At 44.7% G+C, this 25,404-nt stretch overlaps 1 protein-coding gene across 1 annotated transcript in view; it reads left to right on the top strand.

Annotated features, from left to right (window-relative positions):
- The window catches only part of CALN1 (calneuron 1), a gene marked incomplete at both ends in the record, with an annotated part of 419,834 nt that overhangs the window by 383,547 nt on the left and 10,883 nt on the right, over positions 1-25,404 (top strand). Inside the window, one exon of the mRNA XM_080940491.1 lies at positions 20,228-20,384. Coding sequence (XP_080796617.1) covers positions 20,228-20,384 — 157 coding nt within the window. The remainder of the gene's footprint in view (positions 1-20,227; positions 20,385-25,404) is intronic.

Here is a 25,404-nt window from a genome sequence, read left to right as displayed (position 1 = left end):
GGTTTTATGGCCTCCATTATCTTGTTGGTTTTTTTTTTTTTTTTTTTGTTTTTGTTTTTTTGTTTTTTTTAAAATAATGTGTTTGTTTTTCTTTGGCTGAATAAAATTTCACAGGCAACAAATAAAACTTAAAAGGATGAGGCCGGGATGTGTAATAGAATCCAATAAATACAACATTACACGGCTTAGCCTCGGGCTCGGCTTTGGATCTCAGAAGCTGTGCCACCTGCTTTGGCTGTGACCTGTTTGTTAAGGAGAGAGAGAGACTAGGGGCTGGGCAGATGGTTCCCTAGGTAAGTGCTTATGATCTAGGCAAAAGGACCCGAGTTCTACCTCCAGGGGTCACGTAAGAAGACAGGCATGGTGACCTGCACATGCAATTGCAGTGCTGGGGCAAGAGAGTCGAAAGAGTCCTGGGACTCAGCCGCCAGCCATCTTCTCCAAATTAGTGAGCTTCAAGGCAAGGAGAAATTCTGTATTTAAAACATATGTAAATTTTAAATCCTACATTTAAAAATAAGGCAGGTGGCTCCCTAGGAGCAACCCAAGGTCATCTTCTGGGCTCCATATGAATTGTGCCTGTGCACATAGACACACACACACACACACACACACACACACAGAGAGAGAGAGAGAGAGAGAGAGAGAGAGAGAGAGAGAGAGAGAGAGAGAGAGAGTTGAGAGCATGGCTTAACCACAGCCTGATTTTCTAGCTTGTTTTCAAAATGGACAAGTTCTGCCACTTCCCACGTGCCGTGTTTCTGACCTGGTTATTATGGTACAAGGTCACCATCCCTAACCACAGGCCTTGTTCCAGCACCGATGGAGCAGGCAGAAGAGGCACCCTTGTTTGTCTGAGCGCTGTACCCCTAGTTGGGTTCCAATAACAGAAGATAGCAGTGCTCAGGCATGGGTTAGGCTATGGAAACAGAACTCAGGAAGTCACCAAGGCCATGTTTGTGGTTTGATTGCTCAAACAGAGAGCTGGGCCATGTCCCCGTCTGCTGTATCTGTGTTTCAGTGACTCAAAAGTGACTTTAACACAGTCTGCACTTGTGACACAGTGAAGCTAGAAGAGGTTGCTGACCCCTGTGGAGTTCCACCTTGGAACCAGAATAGGGTTGCAGATATTCTAAGTTTGGGTTCTAAAAAACAAAAAAAAAAAAAAAAAAAAAAAAAAAAAAGAAAAAGAAAAAGAAAATAAATAGTCAATTTGTTTTTGTATTTTAAAATGTGTGTGTTTGTGTGTGTGTGTGTGTGTGTGTGTGAGTATATTTCTCTCTCTGTTCCTGTGTGTATCTGTGTGTATGTGTGTGCTCATATGTGTGCACAAATGTGCATATATGTATGTGTGTATGCTCCTGTGAATATCACCATTTGGCTGCTTTCCTTAACAACCTTTTTACTCTTTCTTCTTTTGAGTCAAAGTCTCACCCTAAGTCACTGGTTCTGCCAGGCAGGAGGAACCCCTGAGTCCTTCCCACTTCCCCAGTGCTGGAGCTAAAGACATGCGCGGCCATGCCCGGCTTGGACATGGGTGCTAGGGGTGCAATCACTCCTCCTGTTCACACAGCAGGCATTTTACTGACTGAGCTGTCCCTGTGGCTCCTTAGTTTCCCTTTTTAGAAAAAGTATATTTTGTTTCTTACTTGGTGTGTACATGCAGGTGAATGTGTACCAGGGCGTTTGTGTGGAGGTTAGCGGACACTTTAGTTAGCAGGTTAGGGGTTGGAAGGAGTCAGTTCTCTATTCCCACCATGTGGGTCCCCAGGGATCGAACCCAGAGCTTTAGACTTCTCAGAAAGCACCTTTACCCACTGAGCGGTCTTGTTGACCCCTTCGTTTCAATTTTTAATTCAGTAATTTAATTTAGTTACTTTCTCATTTTTAACATGGCAGTTGATGGCATTTCTGGAGTGTGCATGAGGGCCACAGACCTGTAGGTTCATGTGAAAGTTTCTTCTCCACTCACCTTGTACTGAAAACAAAACAAAAACCCGAAAAGCCAAAAGCTGCCTCCTCAGCCCAAGTCTTCTGTTTCCCTATGCTCTGTCCTTTTTCTCCTTCATTCCATCCCATAAATGCCTGCATTGTCTAAGCTTTAACAATTGCCACTGGAGTTTCTTCCGTTCCCCTTTGAGCTTCTTAGCATGATCGGCAGTACCTTGGTATCATCGCTAACACTTCGATGGCTTTATCAACAGCCAGACGCCATCTTCAATGTTCTCATGTCACTGTGACTCGTTGCATCCGGCACTTCTGTGTACTGTTCGCTTTTCTCTCTACACGGAGATTTTTCTCAATGCATTGGGTATTTTATGCCTTTTTTTCAAGACAGTTGTTCAGTAAAAGTTAATTAATGCTCTGTTCTGGTGACACGAGGCTGTGATTTCAGCTCTTCTGAAGACCGAGGCAGGAGGATTACAAATTCAAGTCCGGCCTGGGCGATTTAGTGAGACTCTGCCTCAAAAACAAAAGGAGGACTGGGCTCGTGGTTCAGCAGTGGAGAACATGCCCAGAATGTCCCAAGATGGAACTGGAGATGTGGCTCAATAATGGAGCACTTTCCCAGAATCCTCCAGTGACAGGTGTGGGGCAGGTGTGGCTTAGTGGTAGAGCATCTACTTAAAATGTGGAAGAAAGTAGGAAGTAGGGGTGAGGAGTCTGAGGGCATGGGGAGAGGGAGGGAGAGAAAGAGAGACTGGGGGGGGAGGGAAGAGGAGGGGGAGGGAAAAAGGAGAGAGGGGGAAGGGAAGGAGGAGGGAGAGATATAAAGAGCGAAAGCCAGACACCAATGATGCCAAGAAAGGTGGGAGGTTGTTGAATCCAAGTCTAGCCTGGAGTACTTAGTATGAACCCTGACTCAGAAGTGATTGCTTGTCTTGGACGATGGGGAGATGGGGTGTATTGAAGGTGGCACGTGAAGGCCATCCATCCAGCTACTGTGTGGAGTGTGGGGTGCCAGACAGAAGCTGTCAGGAAAAGCTTCAAAGTATGAATGACATTCTTTTAAGGAGGAAAAAGCGGGTCTGCTTTCTCTCTGAAGAGCTTAAGTTTCACAGCTCTCAGAGAAAATTCTCTGTTGAGCCACCGCCTTCAGAGAAAAAGAGGAAAAAGAGAAATGGACACAGATAAGGAGAAAATGGGTAAGAGAGGCAGTTAAAACCACTCATTGCTCTTTTAGGAACCTGAGTTAGGGTCCCAGGACCCACATTAGGCAGCTAACAGCTTCCTTTAGCTGTAGACACCCTCTTCCAGCCTGTATGAACACCTGCAAATGCATGATGCCCATAAACTCATGCAGGCACACACATGCACATAAAATAAAGGTTAGTTTTCTTTGGGCTGGAGAGATAGATGACTCAGTGATAATGAGCACTTGCTGTTCTGGCCGAGAACTTAGTTTCCAGCCCTAACATGGTGGTTCACAACCATCCGTAACTCCACTTCCACGGGGTCCAGTGTCCTCTTCTGGCCTCTGCAAATACCTGCATACATGGGGTGTATATTTATATTCACACACATATATTCAGGGAAGTGTGCATACACATAAAATAAATCTGAAATTTAAAACATATTTTAAGAGATGAACCTGAGTCTCCTGTCATTAGCAAGTTTATCACGACAGCATATTTTATTTGTGCCACTTTGTATCTTTATGACACTTAACACCTCTTATTGCATCTGATGCTTATCAAGCCTTTATGAGACTGAACGGACACCATTCTTAAAACTAGTATCATTGCTATTTGTATTCTCTTTTATTAGATATGTGCATGAGTCTGTGTGTATGTGTGTGTGTGTGAGAGAGATGTAGATGTGCATGGCTCTGTGTATATGCGTGAGAACTAGGTGTGTGAATGCATATATGTTCCTGTGTATCTGAGTGCTAGCATGCCTATGTCGTGATCTATGCGCAAGTCAAAGGACAACCTCTCCTTGTATCTTGTTTGAGACAGGGTCTCTTGTTTGCCTCTGCACGTGGCCTTGAGATTCTTTCTTTCCCTCTGATCTCTCTAAAGCTGTGGATCTTGACCTATGGGTTGCAACCCCCTTGGGGTCACATTTCAAATCTCCTAACTATCAGATGTTTACATTATGAGAACAATAACAAAATTATAGTTGTAAAGTAGCAATGAAATAATTGTGTGGTTGGGAAGGTCACTGCAACATTGGGAACTATACTAAAGGGTTGCAGCCTTAAGAAGGTTGAGAACCACTGCTGTAGAGGATCACTGTAATGACAGATGTGCACCATCACATCTGGATCATCCTACTTTTATATGGATTCTGGGGATCCAAACTCAGCCTCTCACATTTGTGGGGCAATCTCTTTACCAGTGACCTATCTCTCCAGTCCCTTGTTTTTCTTTAATTATCATTATGACTAGCTATTAAGTGGATAGAGTTACAGAATCTAAACCATGAAATGACCTGCTAGGGGATAACCAAAGAGTTAGTAGGAAAACCCTTCCTAGACTGAGTCGGCTTGCACCTTGCCTCCCTCAGCAGCCACCTGCTCAGATGTCAACCCCACCTGAATGCATCTGCATGAGGAGACTGAGGGTTGAGGGAGGTCACCACACTTGTCCACTAAGGTGTCATGAAAGAACTCAAGGACTCTACATGTGGATCAGGATATCGCTGGGAATTTCAATTTTTTTTTTTTTTTTTTTTTTTTTTAGAGAGAGAGAGAGAGAGAGAGAGAGAGAGAGAGAGAAACAGAAAGACAGAGAGAAAGTGAGAGACAGAGACAGAAACGCATAGTGAGAAACAGAGAGAAAGAGAGAGGGGGGTACCCCAATGTCCACAGAGGCCAAAAGAGGGTGTCAAATACTGTGTACTTGGAATTGTAAGTAATTGTGAGCTTCCTGATGTGGATACTGAAATGCAACTTTCTGTTCTCTACAAGATCAGCAAGTGTTCTTATCTGCTGACCTATCCTTCCAGCCTCCATCAGCTAGTTTAATATGTCATAAATGAGCTCTATTTTAATAATTTCCATAATCCTTGGTACATGACTGGAACCAAAACCTACATGCAGAGACGTTTTTGTAACCATAGACTAGAACAAATACGACAAAAACAAATACATTTTGGTTCTATAACCCAAAATGCCTTTAAGTATAAGAGTAGATGTTAATATACTGCACATATAAGTCATGTTCTATAAGTATACTCCCTGCATAGATGCATCAGGAGTTTTGTTTATTTACTTACTTATTACCTTGAGACTACTAACCAGATGGTTTTGACTCCCTGTAACTTTTCACATTCAATTGAATAACTTGAATGTGAATTCAAGAATTCAACAAAAAAACAGGGTACCAAAACTATGCAAACTATAGAAAACTGTGCTCCTTCTTTTAGTTGTTGTTGTTGGTGGTGGGTTTTTCACGTATTTTTTTTGTGGGGGGCAGGCATGGTGGTGCCCAACTAACATCCTAGCATTTAAGAAGCTGTGGTAAGAGGATTATACTTCGTGGTCAGCATGGGCAACATCCTGGATTCTAGGTCTACTTGAGCAACAGAGTGGGTTGCAGAGAGCCGGGACTACACAGTGACCTTCAAGCCAACCTAAGCTTCAGAGTGAGACACTGCCAAGAAAAGCAGCTGAAAGATGAAAAGGTTATTTCAGTTCAGAATTCCAGCTTACCATCTATCACTGCAGAGAAGTCACGGTAACAGGAGACCAAGAAAGCTGGCAGCATCACAGCTGTGGTCAGGAGTGGAAAGCAGTGAGTGCGTGTATGCTTGGTGCTTGCTCATCATGGTCTACCCTTGTACAGTTCAGAACCCAAACCCAAAGGCAGTGCCTTTCAGGCTGGCTCTGTTCAAATCAACTAATAACCAAGACATCCCCCTACAGACACGCCCACAATCAAGACATCCCCCTACAGACACGCCCACAATCAAGACATCCCCCTACAGACACGCCCACAATCAAGACATCCCCCTACAGACACGCCCACAATCAAGACAGCCTCATACAGACACACCCACAATCAAGACAGCCCCATACAGACACACCCACAATCAAGATAGCCCTCTACAGATACACACTCCGGGCCAACCTGATCTAGATAATCTCTCATTGGGACTCTCCCCAAATGATTCCAGATTGTGTCCAATTACAATGAAACTAACAAACACTCTAGATGAGGTTTTGCCTGGGTCTGAACTCCTTCCCCCAAGTAGCTACGCAGGTCCTCTTGGTATCCTTCAAGTTTCACTTTGCCCTTTACCACACCTTCAGTTTGCATGTGTCTTTTGGGGGTAACAGGTTAAGCCAGAGTCTCACTATGTACTCCAGACTAACCTGGAACTCACGGTAGTCCTCCTGCCTCAGCCCTGTAAGAGTCTTGAGTTACAGTTACCTATTTTAGGTGTTTCTTTGGGTGTTTCTTTTTTCTCCCCCAATTATATTGTAAGATGTTTCCTAAGGTGTCCCAAGTTCCTACAGCAGGACTTAGTATTTGCGAGTCCTCAAATACACATTCACCTTCTTTCATTTTATTTGCTCATGGGGGAGGGTTGTATATCCACAGTGTTTGTGTGTGCATGTGTGTATATGTGTGTGTGTGAGAGAGAGAGTATATGTGTACATGTGTGTATACATGTGTGTAGGTCAGGGGACAGCTTTCAGGAGTCCATTCTTTTTTTCCACCTTGTAGGCTTCAGGGATGGAATTCAGTTGGTCAGGTTTGGTGGCAAGTTACTTGGCGGTACTTACTGAGCCCTCTCACTGGCCTGCCCTGTGACAAAATCTTTAGCTCTTCAAGTCTCTTTTATATCAATATAGTGGTCTGGTGTTTGCATATTCCCAATGTAGTCTTCTCATAGGTATTCATTAATTAAAATTTGAAGTATGGTATTAGAACATTGACTGGGTGAGTCTGTACCTTACTATGTAAACCAAGGCAGCTTTAGACTCCTGGTAGTTCCCCTGCCTCAGCTGCCAAAGTATCAGAATTAGAAGCCTGTCCTTTCATGGCTAGCTCTCTCTGTGGTCTAGTTTCATTCTGTTGCTGGGATGGAAATGTCCCAAGGAAAAGGTACTGGGGGGAAGGAAAGGTAGATGTGGTGGGTGATGCTTTTCATAGGGAGACATGAACACGTGCCTTCTCATTCCTGATAGGGGGGTCCATGACAGACCAAAGATGCCACCGAAGTCTAACTTGATGAACCGTTGAGTTCACTGGGGGTTACTTCAGGAGTAGGTGTGAGGGATGACTTACAGGAACATGTTTAATTCAAAAGCAGCAGAATGGCCAAAACCCCACTTCAGCACAAGTGGGCAGCACATAAAAGCTGAAGCCATGGAGCTCTCTGCAGGGTCTGTAGGCAACTGGCCAGGCCGGAGAGTCTCCTCTCTGTGATGGTAGAGTGATGGTGGGTCTCCTCACCCAGCATCATTCACTGCTTCTGTAACCTTGGGGACCTGCCTCCTAGCATCTCATGATGAGTTCCAGCCTCCCTAGGCATGGGAAGTTTGCTTTCTTTCTGAATCCAAGGAGATGACTCTATAACTGCAGAATGACATCCTTTTAGCCAGGCACAGGGAAGAACAGGGATAGAGAATATTCTAGAACTTATTTGACCCCTTTCCCCAACTCCCTCAAGGTGAATTAAATTGTTCCATGAAATGAATTCCACACCTGTGAAAGTTGGAAGAGTAGAGGATTAACCTAAAATCTGGTCTGGGAAGATGTGGTCCCCTACAGTGCTGGTCTCAGTGGGAGTCTGGGAGGGGGAAGACCTCACAGGCAGCCTGTGGTGTGCCTCGGGCTTTGTCCTTTTAGTGGCCTGGCTTTCATCTTGTTGAGAATTCAGTACTTCAGTGCGGCCTGGGCCCCCTGAGGCTCCTGTCACAGTGGGAACAGGAGTTCAATTTCTCTTTTCCACTATGAGTCTCAACTGGAAGTCTTCTTGCAGAAGACACTTTTCCTGGCCTCCTGATAACAGATTTGTGGGGGGAGGGAGTATAGGCAGGAAAGGGAGGGAGAAGAAATGAAGGGCTAACATCTATCTATTCAACAAACACACATAATGCATCCACGTGCTCGGATCTAGCCACTGAATTTGAGGTGGTACACATTTTCTAAGGGCTCTTTATCATCTGGCAGAGGTCAACACATAAACAGACAAAATTAGCTTGCAAGCTAGACACAGTGCTTGAACCTGTAATCCTATATAACGGAGACTGAGGAAAGAGAAGTAACAAGAGCTTGAAGCCAGTCTGGACTTTGAGAGTGATTTCCAGGCCAGCATTCACTGCAGAGTAAGATCTGTTCTCAAACTACCTAGTGTTGCGGCTGTAGATCAGTTGGTAAAAGGCTTGCCTAACACATACAAGCCCTGGGTTCAGTCTCCCATGGCTACTGGGCATGGTGGTGCATACTTAATACGAGATTGGGACTGGAGATAGGAAGATATCTGGAGCTAGCTGGCTAGCAGCCTTGCCTATTTGGCAAGTTCTAGGCTGGTGCCAGATCCTGTCTTTATAAAGAGAAAGGTGAGTGAGAATAAGGAATGATGCCCAGGGTTGTCCTCTGGTCTCCATAGACACAGAGGTACCACCTATATGAGTGTGCGTGTGTATCTCGTCTCATTTATGTCCCAAAGAAAAAGAATTACTTGCTTTTGAAAATTAAATCAAGAAAGCTGGAGAGATGGTTCGGAACACTGGCTGCTATTCCAGAGGACTCAGGTTCATCTCCAAGCACCCTAAGAGCAGCTTAAAGAGTATCTGTAGCTCCTGTCCTAAGGGACCCCTGTCCCTTTCTGGCGTTTTTGAGCACTGCATTTGTATGGTACACAGACATACATGCAGGCAAAATAGTCAGACATGTAGAAATTAATAATAATAATAATAATAATAATAATAATATAATAAATAGGTTCCATCTATGTTAATGAAAAAGAAACTAAATTAAATCAAGGAAATATTGAAGAATACTCCCATCTCTTTACACTTTAATCTGAAAAGAGGATGAACAGAAAACTGTTTGAGATTTAACAGTGGGGGAAGGACAGAGGACTGGAGAGATGGCTCAGAAGATAGCAGCACTTGCTATGCAGACATGAAGTCATGAGTTCAAGTCCCCAACAGCCATGTAAAAAGCTGGGTAGAGCCATATGTACCTGTGACCTCGGTATTGTTGGGGTGTGGGGACAGAGGATAGCTGGGTTTGCCCAGCTTCAGTAAGAGACCCTACCTGAGGGAAGAAAGTAGAAAATGATAGAACATGACAAAAGATGTCCTTCTCTGGCCTTCGGGCATGTGTGTCCGTCCTCACACAGATGAGCATCCACCAAGGATTTATATGAAAGAAAAACATAAAAACAAGACAATAAATCCTGACACTTGGGGTCAAGAAAAGAAACAGACTAAAACTACAGAACCAAAATAAAGGCCAAAAAAAAAAAAAAAAAAAAAAAATTTGGTCTTTGACTCAGTTAATCAGAAGTAGAACGAGGGATTCAAAAGATGTCTCCACGGTGAAGGCCACTCACTGTTCTTTTGGAGAACCTGAGTTCTGTTCTTGGCACCCATCTCAGGGACTCTCACAGCCATTTGTAACTCTAGCTCCTGGGGCTCTGGTGCCCTCTTCTGGCCTGTGTGGGTACTATACAGAGAGAGGGAAGGGGGAATGGGAGGGGGAGGGGGAGGGGAGAGGGAGGGGGAGAGAAAGGGGGAGAGGGAGGGGAGAGGAAGGGGGAGAGGAAGGGAGACACAGAAGGGAGGCACAAACACATTTCTGAAGAAATGGCACACTAAAGAAGAACTTTGTTCCTGCAGAGAAACTTGAGTTCAGTTTCTAGCACATATATTAGGTGGTGCATACCAACCTGTCACTCAGCTCCAAGGGATCCAGCACACACACACACACACACACACACACACACACACACACACACATACAAACACACACACACACAAACAAAAGAAGTTGAAAGAAACAGAGTGATCTACGAATAGCAAGAAAGAAATGTACAGCCCAGAACACAGACATGAAAATTATTGGGGAAGGGATGAAATACATGGAAGGCCAGGATAGACAGCTAATTAGGAGTAATTTGTGTTCCAGAGGAAAAATCGAACCAGAACAAAGGAGTTGTCAAATGGCTGCAAGAAGCTCACAGGAGGCAGAGCACAGTGTTGGTATAAAAATAAAAAACCCTGGCCAAACCAGAGCCAAGAGTATTACAGAAACATATGTCTAAATGTGGCACAGTGTGCGCTTGCGTGTGCTCGAGTGTGAGCGTGCACACTCAGGCACGTGTTTAATCTCAAGGGTAGAGAAAAATTCCTGCTGGTGTTGGAGAACAGATAAAGGATATTGAAGGAAGGAAACTTGGTTTAGTCACCCAACCCCAAACAGAAGGAACTAAAAAGCTCCACTTAGCTTTCTTTGAGTGTGTGCCTGTGTGTGCGTGTGTGTGTGGAGGAGGGTGCAGCAAGTGAGTGCACGTTACTAACTGAGCTGTACCCTCACCCTCCGTTCAGGTATCCATTTGGGGACTTCTGGGCAATTTTACGATGTTATAGCAAACCAAGGTGTCTGTCACAGGAGAGTGGAGGAAGGAAGGTATGGTATTAGCAGGGGACACGGCTCAGTGGTTAAGCACAGCAATTGCTCTTCCAGAGGACCCAGGTTTGATTCCCAGAATGTATACGATGGTTCGAAGTTGTTTGTAAATCCAGGGAGTCTGACAGTCTCTTCTGGCCTGTTTAGGCATCACATGCACATGGTATACAGACAAACACGCAGGTAATATGTCCATATAGTTTTACAAAATATTATTTTTAAGGTATTGTAATATATATAATGTCTTGGGCTAGCAGAATGCCCCAGAGACAAAAGTATGTGCCAACAATCCCGGCCACCTGAGTTATATCCCCAGGATCCATATGCTAGAAAGGAGAGAATCAACTTCCCCAGGTTGTCCTGTGACCTCCACATGTGTGCTCTGTCATATGTTCATTCGTGCACACAAACATACTAACTATAAATAAAAATGTAAAATAACTTTAAGACCTCTCAGAAAAGAGAACGTTCACAAATGCTTCAATTTAGTAGCTATTTAAAAATTTTCTCTAGCAGGTGAAGTCATCACAGTCATGTTCCCAGAGGTGGGATACTCCCAGAAAAAAATGGAAGTGGGGGATGGGATTCGTTTGATAGCTTGTGTAGCAGCCCATGGTTACAATTATGTCACCAAATCCAGCGCAGAACTAGTGTTTTTCTGTAAAAAAGGCACAGGGTTGTGTTTTGGCGTGAGAGGTGTTGTTTTGACACAGGGTGGTATTATGTAGTCCTTGGCTGCCCTGGAATTTGATATGTAGACCAGGTTGGCCTCAGTCTCCCGAGTGCTCAGATTAAAGGAAAGCACCACCACGTTCAGCTTCCTGGAATGAAATAAATCTGCCATAAGAACTCTGGCGTTAAAGCCAATGGCTAAAGCACATTAGGGGAGACGTCTGGAAGTGAGTGTGTAACTTCTCCTCTCACCCAGGGAGGAGAAGGAAGCAACTTCCATTTTTCTGAATTTGATTGGAAGAAATGGCCCGTTAAGTCATACATCTGAGAAGGGGAAAAGGGGGGGGAGACTTAAGAGTTGAAAAATCTGGAAAGCAGGAAATAAAATATCAAAATAGGTCCAAGCATGCATATAATAATATATGGAATGGAGTACATTTCCATGATGGGGACGCGCAGACAGTAAGTCTAAATTTTAATGGATTTAGTTTATATTTTAAAATTAAAATATAATTATATTACTTCCCCACTGTCTTCCCTCCAGCCCCTCCTGTTTTCCCCCAACTCCTTCCCACATGATGTCAGATTGATAGCCTTTTTCTTTATCATTGTTATGTATACATCTCTCTCTCTCTCTCTCTCTCTCTCACACACACACACACACACACACACACGTACACACAAATACATAAATCCAACTGCTGGGTCCATTTTTGTCATTTGTGTGCATATGGTTTCAGAACTGACCGTTCTGTATTATATAACCACTCAGAAGGCTTATCCCTGGGAGATGTTAATTTTCCCTCTTTGGTCAGGTACAGGTTGTCTGCAGTTCTTTGTCTAGAGTGAGACTCCATGAGACAGCTCCCCCCCGCCCTTGCACAAGCATGCCCTTTGATAGTATGATTGCTCAGGTCTTGTTTTTGCAGACAGAAAGACATACAGCAGGCTTCCTTACGTTTTGGCTCTTACAGTCTTTCACTCTCCTCTCCTAAGATGTTCCTTGAGCCATCGATGCAGGAACCATGCTACAGATCTTTCTATTGAGACTACAATTCCCATGATCCATTGGTCTCTGCAGTGTGCCCAGTTGTGGTTTTCTGTGATGGTCTCCATGTGCTGTAAAGATGCTCTTTTTTTTTTTTTTTTTTTGGATGAGGGCTGGTAGCTACACTTATCTGTAGGTTTAAGGGTTAAAATTTAGGATGTACTTTAAAATTACCCTAGTCTAGCAAAGTGGCAATAATGGATTCTCTTCTAAGATCTGTGACCTCATTTGCTCTGGGTAGTTGACTAGGTCACTAGTACCAGGCATGATTCCTCTCCTGTTGAGTGGGCCACTCAGGCAGCTGTTGGTTACCACCACAGGTGAGGGCCACTCTTGAACCTTTATTGCCACACTGGTCATTGGTGTGGTTCATAGGTGTCACGACTGGATAGGACTTTTAATTGCTTCCCTCCCTTGGTAACTTGCATGTAACACTTTTTGGTCCTGAGGGAGAGAGACTGCAAGAAGGTGGTTTCAGATTAAATCCAGCTGAAAAATAAAAATCTGAGTCCTGGGTCTTCAGGGAAGGTTCTACAGAAGCCAGACTGGCCTCAGACTTGCTATGTAACCAAGGATGACCTTGAACTTCTGACCATCCCAGGGGCTGGGATTACAGGTCAGTTTCAGGAGACCTTGTTTGTATGGTACTAGGGACAAAACCAAAGACTCCTTACACACTGGACAAGCACTTCAATAGCTGAGCAGCATTCACACCCGAATCCGATTTATTTTCACATGAACTCGGTTCTCCTTTCTTGATCCATGCCTGTAAAACAAGGGGGATTAGAGATCAAAGGGGGGGGGGATAAGGACAGGTGTCACTCTTCAGGAACCATCTATGTTTTGGTTACTGCCTGGATCTCGCCAAGCAGGCTAGCTTGGCTGTTACATAATCCCACAGAGAGAAAACAAGCATGTCTGTACCAGTATCATAGTAGACTTTAAACAGAAGCATACGGAATTCTAAGAAACACTTGATGTTGATCAAAGACATGTCTGAATGTTCTAAGAGGCTGCTCACCTGCTTGACCTTCATGACCTCCAAATGCTTCTCCGGATATTTTCATGTTCCACATGCTCTTCTCTGGAGTTGTCACCCTTCAGGTGCCTTTCCCTGTCAACCTAACACAAATGACTTCCAAATCCATATCATTAACCTGTCATATCTACGCTCCATCCCCTGGTTGTTAGGTTGAGACTGTCACACTGGGAGCTCAGGGAACACACCCAAAATTTAACTTGTCACCTCTTTCTAAGTCAGAGGGAACGAAGGAGAGCTGGGAGTGCTTTGAAAAGCGTGACCAAGCTTTGGTTATTATCTGAAAAGAAGAGCGAAGGAGCAGGGAGCAGGGCTGGAGAGGTGATGGCTCGGCAGTCAAGAGCACTTGCTGCTTTTATAGAGGACCAGAGTTGGCTTTCCACCCCCCACAATGGGTTGCTCACAACCACTTTTAGCTCATGCCGTAGGAGACATAATGCCCTTTTCTGGCCTCTGTGGACACCCACATAGCATGTGGTAGGTACACACACACACACACACACACACAGAGAGAGAGAGAGAGAGAGAGAGAGAGAGAGAGAGAGAAAGAGAGAGAGAATCTTCAAAGAAAGAAAAAGGAAAAGCCATACTTTTCTAAATAACTCAAAAAAAAAAAAAACAAAAAAAAAAAACAAAAAAAAAACTCAAAAAAACAAAAAACAAAAACAAACTGGGCATCCACAGAGCTGCAAGATGCTCCAAGTGTAGAGGGGGGACTCTGGGATCCTCAGTCAGGGGATCATTGTTCTTCTAAGCATGACTTCAGGTGAATCAGCTTTTTTTGGGGATGGACTCTTGGCCGAGTGATTGACAGGCCAAGCTGGACTGACTCTTAAGAGAGGAGACAATAGCATATAGTAATTTGTATGGTTTCAATATAAAGTCTCTACTCAGGACCAGAGGTAGATTTCATTCTTTTTTAATTAATTAATTAATTAATTAATTAATTAATTGTGACAGGGTTTCTCTTTTGTGCAGCCCTGACTGTCCTGGAACTTGCTCTGTAGACCAGGCTGGCCATGAACTCGCAGAGATTTGCCTGTCTCTACCTCCCCATTGCTGAGATTAAAGATATGCACAACCATTCTCTTTTAGACTAATTGTGGTAATTTGAGTATGGTTGGCCCAGGGAGTGGCACTATTCAGAGGTATGGCCCTGTTAGAGTAGGTGTAGCCTTGCTGGAGGAAGTATGTCACTGTGGGCGTGGGCTTTGAGACCCTCCTCCCAGCCACGTGAGAGATAGCCTGCTCCCGGCTTCCTCTGAATGAAGATGTAGAACCCTCAGCACCTCCTGCACCAGTCCTGCCTGGACGCTGCCCTGCTTCCTGCTAGAATGGTAATAGACTGAACCTCTGAACCTGTAAGCCAGTCACAGTAAATGTTCCCCCTTATCAAAGCTGCCTTGGTCATGGCGTCTTTTCACAGAAACGGACATCCGAACTAAGATGTCAATGCTTATTTTTATCTTTAATTGTGTGTTTGTACGTGTGTGCATTTGAGTGCAGTGTCAGCAATGGACAGAAGAGAGCTCAGATCCCCTGGAGCTGGAGTTACAGGCAGATGCGGACCTTCTCACATGAGTGCTCTGTAAGAGCAGTGTGTATATGCTTAATAGTAGAGTTCTGTGCCCAGTGCCCGGTCTCATTCTTTTGACCAGTAGGAAGTGGCATTGTCCTGTTGGGCCTCAATGAAGTCCAGATACCTTCACCCCTTTTAATATAGCAATTTAAACCCTGAGGAAGAATAAGTCCGATGTTTACCTTTTTAGCATCACCAGGAGAATGGGCACAAAAGGTGGGGTCCAACCTCAATGGCCTCTAAGGTTAGTCTAATATCTTTTGGTACTTTTGTGGTTGAGGGAAGATGAGCTAGTCCTGGTGGGGCTACGTCGTGGTACAAAATGTACACCCATAGACACGAACGAAAGAGAGAAAGGAAGAAAATGGAGTCCTGCGATCTCCCAGTGTGACTGTATCTCTACTGCAGTAAACAGAGGGCCTCCTACCGGACTCTATTCCTGGAAATATTCTGACAGTACACAACACACCTTCAACACATATGCCTTTGAGAGACACACGTTTGACCAGTCCCTGGCCGTGCCCAAGCTTCTGCGTCACTGGGTCTCGGGATGTCTGTTCTCAGCATCTCTAACGCTCATCTTTGTCCCAGGGTGTTCTAGTTTCTGTTCCTGCAATCAGAACACTAGAACAAAAGGCAACTTCCTCACAGGAAGAGACGGTTTGCTTTAGCTCACCCTTCCGGGTCCTAATCCATCATTGAGGGAAGTCAGGGTAGGAGCTCAAGCCTGGCATCTGGAGACAGGAAGCTTGGTGGGTGCTGCTTGCTAACTTGCTTGAAAGGCTCATTGTGTGTTAACTGCTTTAGAGACAGCCTGGGGACCTCAGCCCAGGGAAGGCTGCCAGCCACAACAGGCTGGGCTTTCCCTCCATCCCCTACAGACAAGCCCACAGACCAGTCTGACCACGGAACTCCTCAATCAAGGCTTTTCCTCTCAGGAAACTCAGACAAATCTCTAGGCTGGGTCAAATGGACAAGCTTGCTTGTGTGTGGGGTATGCTTGCAGGCAAGCATGTGTGCATTGGTGGATGAGTGAGTGAGAGAGAGAGAGAGAGAGAGAGAGAGAGAGAGAGAGAGAGTGAGTGAAAGGGCCATCTTTCTTGCTATTCCTCAGGAACACCAGCCACCTTGTTTTTTTGTTTGGTTTTTGGTTTTTGCATGTGTGTGTGTGTTTTAAGACAGGTTTTCTCAGTGGCCTGAAGCTCACTAAGAAGACAAGGCCAGCTAGCCAGAAAGTCCTACAAGTCCTCCTGTTTCTACTGCCTTGTCTTGAGCTCCTGCCCTTGCCTCCCCGGTACTGATATTATAGGCCCAGCCCACCACCCATGATTTATGTAGTGCTGAGCTAGAAAGAACCCAGACTTTGTGATGCTGAGTGAGGGCCCTACTGACTACGTCACATCCACGGCCACTATGCTATAGTCGGTCCTGAGAGAAATCCTAAAATGTGGGTCTACTGTGCATAATGTACATGCTAAAAATAATGAGAAAGTGTGTGCATAGGTCTCTTAAAATAGCACTAAATTCTAAAAGTAACTGAAGAAAAGTATGGAAGCTGGATTGGCCATCATGAGAGAAATACCTGTTGGTACCATGTTCCTGTTTTATAGTGGATTTTTTTTTTTAACTTTAAGAGACGGGTACTCTAACAATATGGATGACATATGGAAGGGTGCTTGACTGGGTTTGTTTAGGCATCAGGACCCTGTGTCAGACAGCATTGTATCACTGGGACAGAATAGTCAGGAGGCACTGTTGTTGGGGAGGTGCTCTCTCTGAGCTCAGGGTCTGAGGGGATTCAGTCCATGGTCCCCTGAGTCTTTTATATGAGCTTGAGGTCAAGTTAGAAGAAAGTGGCAGATGAAAACTGCTCACCTCAGGATGGGGGAAGAGAGAGAGATAGACACAAAGAGAGACAGAGAGACAACGAGACACAGAGACAGAAGAGTATTAAAAGACAGACTCCCAGTGATCTACCAATTAGGATCTACCTCCTAGCAGCCCATCCAGCTATGAAATCCTTAATGGATCAACCCACTGGTAAAGTCAACATTTTCATGGTCCAGGTTCTTCTGAACAGCACCACCAGCTAAGCTAAAGACCAAGACTTCTACCCATTGCCTCTGGGAGTCTGAGAGACATTTGGTCTACAAGCCACAGTATGTTCTTTGGGGAAGGTGTGTCCTGGAACTCACTCTGTGGACCAGGCTAGCCTCTGCCTCTGCCCCTGCCTCTGACTTTACCTCCCCAGTGCTAGGATTAAAGACACGTGACACTCCACAATATATTCTAATGACTGTAAGACTCAACCTAAACAATGGAGCTAGGAAATCTGTATATTTAGTTTCCTTCCCCTAGCCTCTGGTCAGTCTTTTTGCCTAGCTTCTGAATGGCAGAAATCTGTTGAAGTTGTATAATTATTTCCCAGGCAGCTTTCCATGTTTTAGATTAGTCTTCCAAGAAGTAGTGACTCATTTTTTTTTTCTGCCTAAAGAATCTGTTTGATGTCAACACTATTCATCTCTGTCCATGGCAGAGAATCGGTTCTGGCTTTATTATGTTGCTGTGATAAAACAGTCGGACCAAAAGGCACTTGGATAATGGAGGGTTGCTATGGCTTATACTTCTAGGTCACCCTCAGTCATTAAGCAAAGTCATGCATGGCAAGAACAAGGCAGAAATCTTGGGGGAGTGATGCCTCCTGGCTTACTCTTAGGCTTGGGTTCAGTTGGCTTTATTGGACAGCCCAAGGCCACCTATTCATGGAATGGTACCACCCACCCTGGTCTGTACCACCCCCGCCCGCAACAGATCAATTTACAATCAAGACAATCCCCAACAGATGTCCCCCCACCCCTAGGCAGATCTGGTCACTCCTTCAACTGAGATTCACTTTTCAGGTGACTGGAAGCTGTGTCAAGTTGACAGTTAAACCTAACTAGACAGGACCCCAGTCTTTGCATCAGAATTACTCCCTTCTGCATTCTTCATACCTCATTCCTGCACATGGGTGGGATGCTAACACTCTCCCCATTTATCTAGTGTAAACGGACATTGGGCCCAGCTTTTTGTCAAATTCATCCTCATCAGACACTAAACTGTAATGCAGAAAACACATCCAGTATATGAATGCCCATCTGTTGCTCTGACTCATGTAGGGTTTTCAACTCAAATCTTCTTGCTTTTTCCCAACAAGTTTTAGTCACTCAATTTAATTTCCTAGAGCAAGGCACATACTTCTCAAATCTTTGAAAAGTCAGGAAGAGGAGAGGAATGTTCAGGATTCACTTTCAAAGTTATGTGGGTTCAACTCAGTCATGGGCTTCTGTAATTACCCTTGGTGTGATGGTTAACCTTCTCTTTCAGTTCCACAGGATATAGGATCACACAGGATACAGGCTTCTGGAGCATTAGCTGATGGGGGTAGATTCATTTTAGGTCTCATGGGCTGGGGTCCTAGACTGAATAAAAAAGAAAAAGTGAGCTGGGTATCAGCATTCATCTCTGACTCCTGGTGCAATGTGATTGGCTGCTTCAAGCTCCTCCTACCTTGGTGGACTGTACCATTTTGAACTGTGAGCTCAAATACACCAATGCTTCCTTTTGATCATCCGCCTGATGTTTGGTCATAGCAATGAGAAAAATAATGAATCTACTATATTAGCTCATTTTCTATCACTTTGGTAAAATCCCTTCTAAAGAGGAGACACTGGCACAGACCCTAGTTTTGCAAAGGCAAGAGTATGCTACTGCCTCTTGCTTGGTCCTAATGAAGGTCTTAGGGTGTATACCATCACAATGGCAGGACCGCATGCAGAGATCTTGTGGTAAGTCAGGCAGTCAGAAAATGACTCGGGGTTAAGCTCTTACAACAATTAGGCTCCTGGGGCTGGGAAGATTTCTTGGTGGTTAAAGCACTTGCTGTATAAGCCTGAAGAAGAGTTCAGATCCTCAGAACCCTGGAAATGGTCAGTTGGCATGGTAACACATCTGTAATTCTGACTTTGGAATGCAGAGACAGGAGATCTAGATCTAGGGAGACAGGCTAGCTAGACAAGCCATGTTGGCAAGCTCTGAGTTTGACTGAAAGAGCCTGTCCCAATAAACAAGGTAGAAAAGCAATGGAGGATGATTGCAGACATCAACTTCGGGTCACTACATGCATGAGCACTCATGTATATGTGCATATGTACACATATACACACACTGACACAGGTGCATACTCACTTGTGTGCATGTGTACACACACACACACACACATACACACACACGGGGGGGGGAGAACTAAGATCTCTCTTGGAACTGAGGTTCCCTACAGTAGTTATACCTTTGTTGATCTAACTAGCTACCAGGTCTCATCTTTATATAGAGAGTTTTTATATATATAAAATATATATATATAATATATATTATATTTATTTATATAAATATAAATATAATCGTTTTTATTATCTATGTACATATGCGGTCCTGAATATATGTATGCTCACCACATGCATGCAGGTATCCTCAGACCAGAAGGAGGAGTTATATCCCCTTTAGCTAGAGTTAAAGGCAGTTTCGAGCTGCCCAACATGCATGTTGGAAACCAAAATCTGAAACAACAGAAAGTATTCTGAACCATGGAACAATCTCCCTAGCCCCAGGTCCCACTTCTAAAAGTTTTCCTACCTCAACACGGTAAAACTGAGCACAAGGCTTCCAACACAACATCTCAGTTGGAGGGATTATGTGTGTGTCTGTGTGTGTGTGTGTGTGTGTGTGTATCTGAGTATGTGTTTGTGTGTGTGTGTCTGTATGTTTGTGTGTGTGCATGCATGTGTTCACAGAGAGACCACATTCAAACCACAGTAGAAATGTGTAAATACATAATCAAAGCAAGATTGGAATGGTTGGTTCTTTCCTTAGAAGATGATAAAATTTTTTGAAACGTATGCATTGTTTGAGGTAGAAACATAAAGATGAGTGTTACTGGTTTCTTGCAAGATGATAGCATTTTAGAAACAGATGCACTGTCTAAAGTATAGTACCATACTATGAGGAAGGTTGATGACAGATGGCTGGTGGATGGTCAACCCAACTAGATTTTATTCTGACTCCTAAATCAGAGGCTATTGCATTTGCTGCATTCCCAATAAAGACCACACTTTGGATCGGAGCAAGGTGGAAAACTACTCATCTGGTATCCTAAAAAACTCATTTTCTTAAAGGATCTTTGGGGTGTGATTATAGCACCCCAGCTGAGTTCAAACCCCAGTTTTCATGACCCTCCCCTTTCCTGTTCTTTGTCGTCACAGTTCGACATGCAGAGAGTCACCCTGGAAGAGCTGAAGCATATCCTGTACCATGCCTTCCGGGATCACTTAACGATGAAGGACATTGAGAACATCATCATCACTGAGGAGGAGAGTTTGAACGAGACCTCGGGGAACTGCCAGACAGAGTTTGAAGGAGGTGGGTGTACATGGGTGTCTTCCTGGGAGCCTCCACGGGTCCGATAATTACAAGAAGCAGCCTTGTCTGTAGTGTAAAAATTCAGGTCAGCTTGGGGGTGATACCATGGTTTCTCTAATTCAGCTTTACATTTCTGTTTCCCTCCTCCTTTCATTTTTCTTTTGTGTGTAGAGTTTAGGGGTATGTGCACATGTATGTGCAGGTGCATGTGAACACAAATATGTGTGCACATGGACACCAGAAGTCAGTATCAGGCATCTTCCTCTTCCTCTTTCTTATTTTGTGAGGCAGACTCTCTCACTGCCTCTGTTGCTCATGGTTTCAGTGACACTGGCCGACCAGTAAGTCCTCAGGACCCACGTGCCTCTGATTTCCTGGTGCTGGGAGTTACATCTGTGCTACTGTGCCCAGCTTTTATGTGAGTGCTAGGAACTATAGTCCTCCTGTTACTACAGCAGATGCTTTAACCCAGCACAAGACCATCAGCCTAGCCCTCTCTTTTTCCTTCCTTCTCCTCCTCCTCTTCTTCTCCTTCTTCTTTTCCTTTCTTTTTTCCTTCTCTTTCTTCTTCCTCTTTATAGTCCTCCTCCTTCCTCCTTTTCTCCTCCTCCTCCTCCTCTTCTTCTTCTCCTTTTCTTTTCTTTGTCTCCTTCTCTTTCTTCTTCCTCTTTATAGTCCTCCTCCTTCCTCCTTTTCCTCCTCTTCTTCTTCTTCTTCCTCTTCTTCTTTTCCTTTCTTTTTCTCCTTCTCTTTCTTCTTCCTCTTTATAGTCCTCCTTCCTCCTTTTCCTCCTCTTCCTTTTTGCTATTTGGATTTTGGTTTTCTTGCCACTGTTTAGATTTTTTTTTTTTTTTTTTTTTTGAGACAGGGTTTTCCAAGGCTGCACCTACCCACTCAAATTCAAGATCCTCCTGCCTCAACCCCTAGAGTGCTGGGATTATGGCACACACACCACCGTATAGGACTCAAAGTCTAAGTTTCAGAAGCTATTGTAAAGATCTTGTCCTCCCTGAGGTCACTCCAAGTCTAGGAGGAAGGCAATGTGTTTTTGTGGCAGTTTGCTTTTGCTTGGCAGAGGCTGGCTGCTTCGGGGATGATGGAAGGAGCCCTCCAAATCTGTCAGCAAACTTGGACCAAGTTCACTGGCTAATTGAATGACCTTGGGCAAGCTGTGCAACTCCTCCGTGTTCCCTCATCTACATATGTCAGGATGATTACATTTGCTCCACAGAAATCCCAGGAAAGAATAAGCTCTGGGCTTCTTGAATGCATTGACCAGAAAGGGCTTAGGGATGAAGCCCTTTCAGCAACCTAATCAAAGGGCGAACAGAAAGAACGAGGGTCATTTGAACTCGAAGAAGAGACTCAGGACAGGCTCATGCAATATATGTATATATGGAAAAAGGCTTATTTCCAAGAGTTTCTAGGAAGGGAAATAACGTTATCCATTTCCAAACATCGGAAAACAGCTGTTTGGGGGTCTGGAAAGGCAGCTCAGTGGTTAAGAGCACAGATTGTTTTGGGTCTCAACACCTATGTCAGATGGGTCATGATCACCTGTATCTCTAGCTCCTGTGGATCCAATGACTTTCTCTGTACTCAGAGGACACCTGCACTTATATCATGCACGCACACACACATGTATATATTAGAAGAAAACAGCTATTCTAATTAACAGAGGGAAGAATTTATTTGTTGTAATGAACTAAAATATCATAGTTAGCCATCAGCAGATTTTTATATACTCAGTGCTGAGACTTCGTAGAGGTTAATTAATTTATCAATTAATTGTATTATTTTTGCGGTTCTGAGGGGTGTGTGTGTGTGGGGGGGTGAACCTGGAGTCCTGTGCATACTAGGCAAGTGCTTTATCAATAAAATATATTTCCATCTTCCTTTTCATCTGTTTTCAGACATGATTTGCTATGTGGCCGTGGCTGGGTGTGTTGACACAGAGGCTGTAGTGCACAGGTAGACTCGGAGGACAGCTTGTGGGGCTAGTTCTATCCTTCTATCGCATGAGACTCAGGATGCAACTCAGGTGGTCAGCCCTGGTGGCAAGTACCTTTACCCACCGAGACATCTCTCTAACTTGTCCCATTCATTACCCTTTGAGACAGGGGTGTGTGTAAAGCTCACTTTAGTTCAGGGTTGCCTTGAACTTGAGGTCCACCTGCCTTCCCTTCCCAAGCAGCTGGTATTACAGACTCTGGTATTACAGACTCAGCATATATTTTTTTAGGGGATGCATGTGCTTATGTTTATACATACAGACTCCTATGTGTGCAGGTGTGTGTGTGTGTGTGTGTGTGTGTGTGTGTGTGTGTTTAAGTATGAAGGCCAGAGGATAGCCTTGGCTACTGTGACAATATAATCTGATGTGCTTATAAAACGATAAAGAGGGGGATATGTTCTATGGGGGTGTAGTCAGGTATGGGGGAAGGGGCTACCTCCACAGGCCCATGCTAAGGCATCCCTCCCCCACTCCAGTCTCCCTCCCAAGGGACCAGCCACATGATGGTATAGTATAGAATAGAGTTTATTCAGGGCATGGAGAGGGGAGTCAAGAGGGTAGTAGGGGCAGAGAAAAAGAGAAATTAGAGAAGTGGAGGCCAGTCATGAGCACATGGCGGGGGTGGGGGGGGGAAGAGATGAGAGAACAGAGAAGCAGCAGGAAGGCAGGAGCAAGAGAGAAAGGAGGGTCAAGCAGCCCCTTTTGAAGTGAGTCGGGCACACCTGGCTGTTGCCAGGTAACTGTGGGGCGGATGTTAGACGAAATGCTAACAGAATCCACCTCAGAGTCCACTTGAGAGGGTTTCTTACATTCACGTGGAACTTACTGGTTCAGCTATGCTGGATGGCCCCTGAGTCACAGGAATCCTCCTGCCTCCACTTCCCTGTTGCTGGAATTACAAGAATGTCATGCGCCAGACAAACTATCTATCTATCTATCTATCTATCTATCTATCTATCTATCTATCTATCCATCTTTTATTTATTTATTTTTACTTATTATTTATTTATAGTCAGAGTCTCACTGTGTAATCTTAATGGCCTGAAACTCACTACATAGAGCAGGCTGGTCTTGAATACATAATGATCTGCTTGCCTCAGCCCCTGAGTGCTAGGATTAAAGGCAGGGACCCCACCACCATCCTCTTCCCCCCCCCCGTTTGTGTGTGTGTGTGCACGCGCGCGCGTGTGCACACGTGCATGTGCGCCATCTGTATGTGTATGCCACCAAGGCCATAAGAACCTGTCAGATTCTGTGGAGCTAAAGTTACAGGTAATTGTGAGATGCCCAGTGTAGTGCTAGGAACTGAACTCGGATCCTCCAGAAGAGCAGCGAGCACTGTTAATGGTCTCCAGCCCTTGCTTTCTTGTCTCTAGACACCCAAGACAAGATTCACAGTTGTCAAACTATCATACATACCCAAAATGGTGCTGGGTCACCTGGGGGTAGAGCCGCTGCCTTACAGCCAAGCGCTATGGCAAGGAGCCAGCCCTGGAGGGAAAGGGATGGATGGTGACTTCCCACATGCATCCCAGCTGCTGGCCACCTGCTCATGTGTTGGACTGAAGCCTCAGCACCGCTCTGAGATAGGTGTGATTTTACTCATGTCGTCACACAGCGGGGAAACTGAGGCTCAGCAAAGCGAAGTCTTTAGAGTCAAATGGGGCTAAAGACTTGAGTTTTCATCCACTGGGTAATGTCTTACCTTAGTGTGTGTGTGTGTGTGTGTGTGTGTGTGTGTGTGTGTGTGTTTGAATGTTCATGTGGAGGTGATTTATGCATGTTCACATGTGTATGGGGACCCCGATATATTGGCATCATGTGACTCTCCACATTAATTTGGTGAGTCAGAGTCTCTTACTGAAACTGGAGTTCCTCCATTCAGCTACCCCGGATGCTCCAGGGGTGCTGCAGTGTCCCCCTCAGCACTGGGACCATAGATGTGTGCTGCCGTGCTTTCCCATGGCTCTCAGGAGACCATAACATAGGTTTTCACGCTTACTAAGCGTGCACTTCTCTGATCGAGCCCTCTCCCCAGTCCCCTAGTTTCTTCATTTGTCACTACAAGTCCTTTGCAGGAGCAACTTCCAAATAAATCTCCCCATGAAATGGCATTGCATGTCCTTCTCCCTTTTTCTATCTCACTGGTGGTGAAATCATACCTAATCTGGTAAAAAAAAGAACAGCAAGACTGTACGGAGCTTCTCAAGACACATTTTCCAAGTGCACTTTTCTCTAGTGGGAGGACCACCTCTCAGATTTTTTTTTTCCTGGATATTCTGACAACAGGCCCAGAAGAGGGAAAATCAAACAAAACCTGCCAGCTGGTGCCATAGTTATCTTTTTAATGTTTTTTTAAATCTCCACTTATGATGTGTATATGTGTGTGTATGTGTGTGTGTGTGTGTGTGTTTCCCTAGAGTCACAGGGGCTAGCTGCCTGATGTGGGTGCTGGGAACCAAAACAAAGTCCTCTGCAAAAGCAGTCCATGTCCTTAACCACTGAGCAATCTCTCCAACGCCTATTGATCACTCTTTAGTTATCAGATTGTCTCACTTACAATCACTTGAGGAGATCCTCAGTGTGGGATTGTCCAGGTCAGGTTGGCCTGTGTGTGTGTGTGGGGGGGGAGTTGTCTTAATTAAGCCAAATGATATGGGAGGATCCAGCCACTGTGGCGAGCATTGTTCTCTGAGGCAACAAGTCTTGAGCTGTAAAACAGGAGAAAGCTGAGAAGGAGCAGGCGAGGGTCCACGCATTTTCTCCACCTGCTCTTCACCGTGGATGTGATGCATCTAGTTCCTGCCTTGACCTCCCTATAACATCGGCCTGTGACCTGGAATTTCGAGCCAAACAAACCCTCACCTCCCTAAGTGGCTTTTCCTGTCGGGGTACCTGTCGCAGCAACAGGAGTGAAACTGGGACACTGGAAAATAAATCTCACTGGAAATATCTCCAGGAGAGAGATGGCTGAACTTTTCTGAACCCACCAAGTCTCTGATGAAA

This window comes from Micromys minutus (assembly GCF_963924665.1).
Source record: "Micromys minutus genome assembly, chromosome: 29".
Taxonomy (NCBI): Eukaryota; Metazoa; Chordata; class Mammalia; order Rodentia; family Muridae; genus Micromys; species Micromys minutus.
The sequence above is the reverse complement of the archived record's forward strand: the minus strand, read 5'-3'. Positions and strand labels throughout refer to the sequence as shown.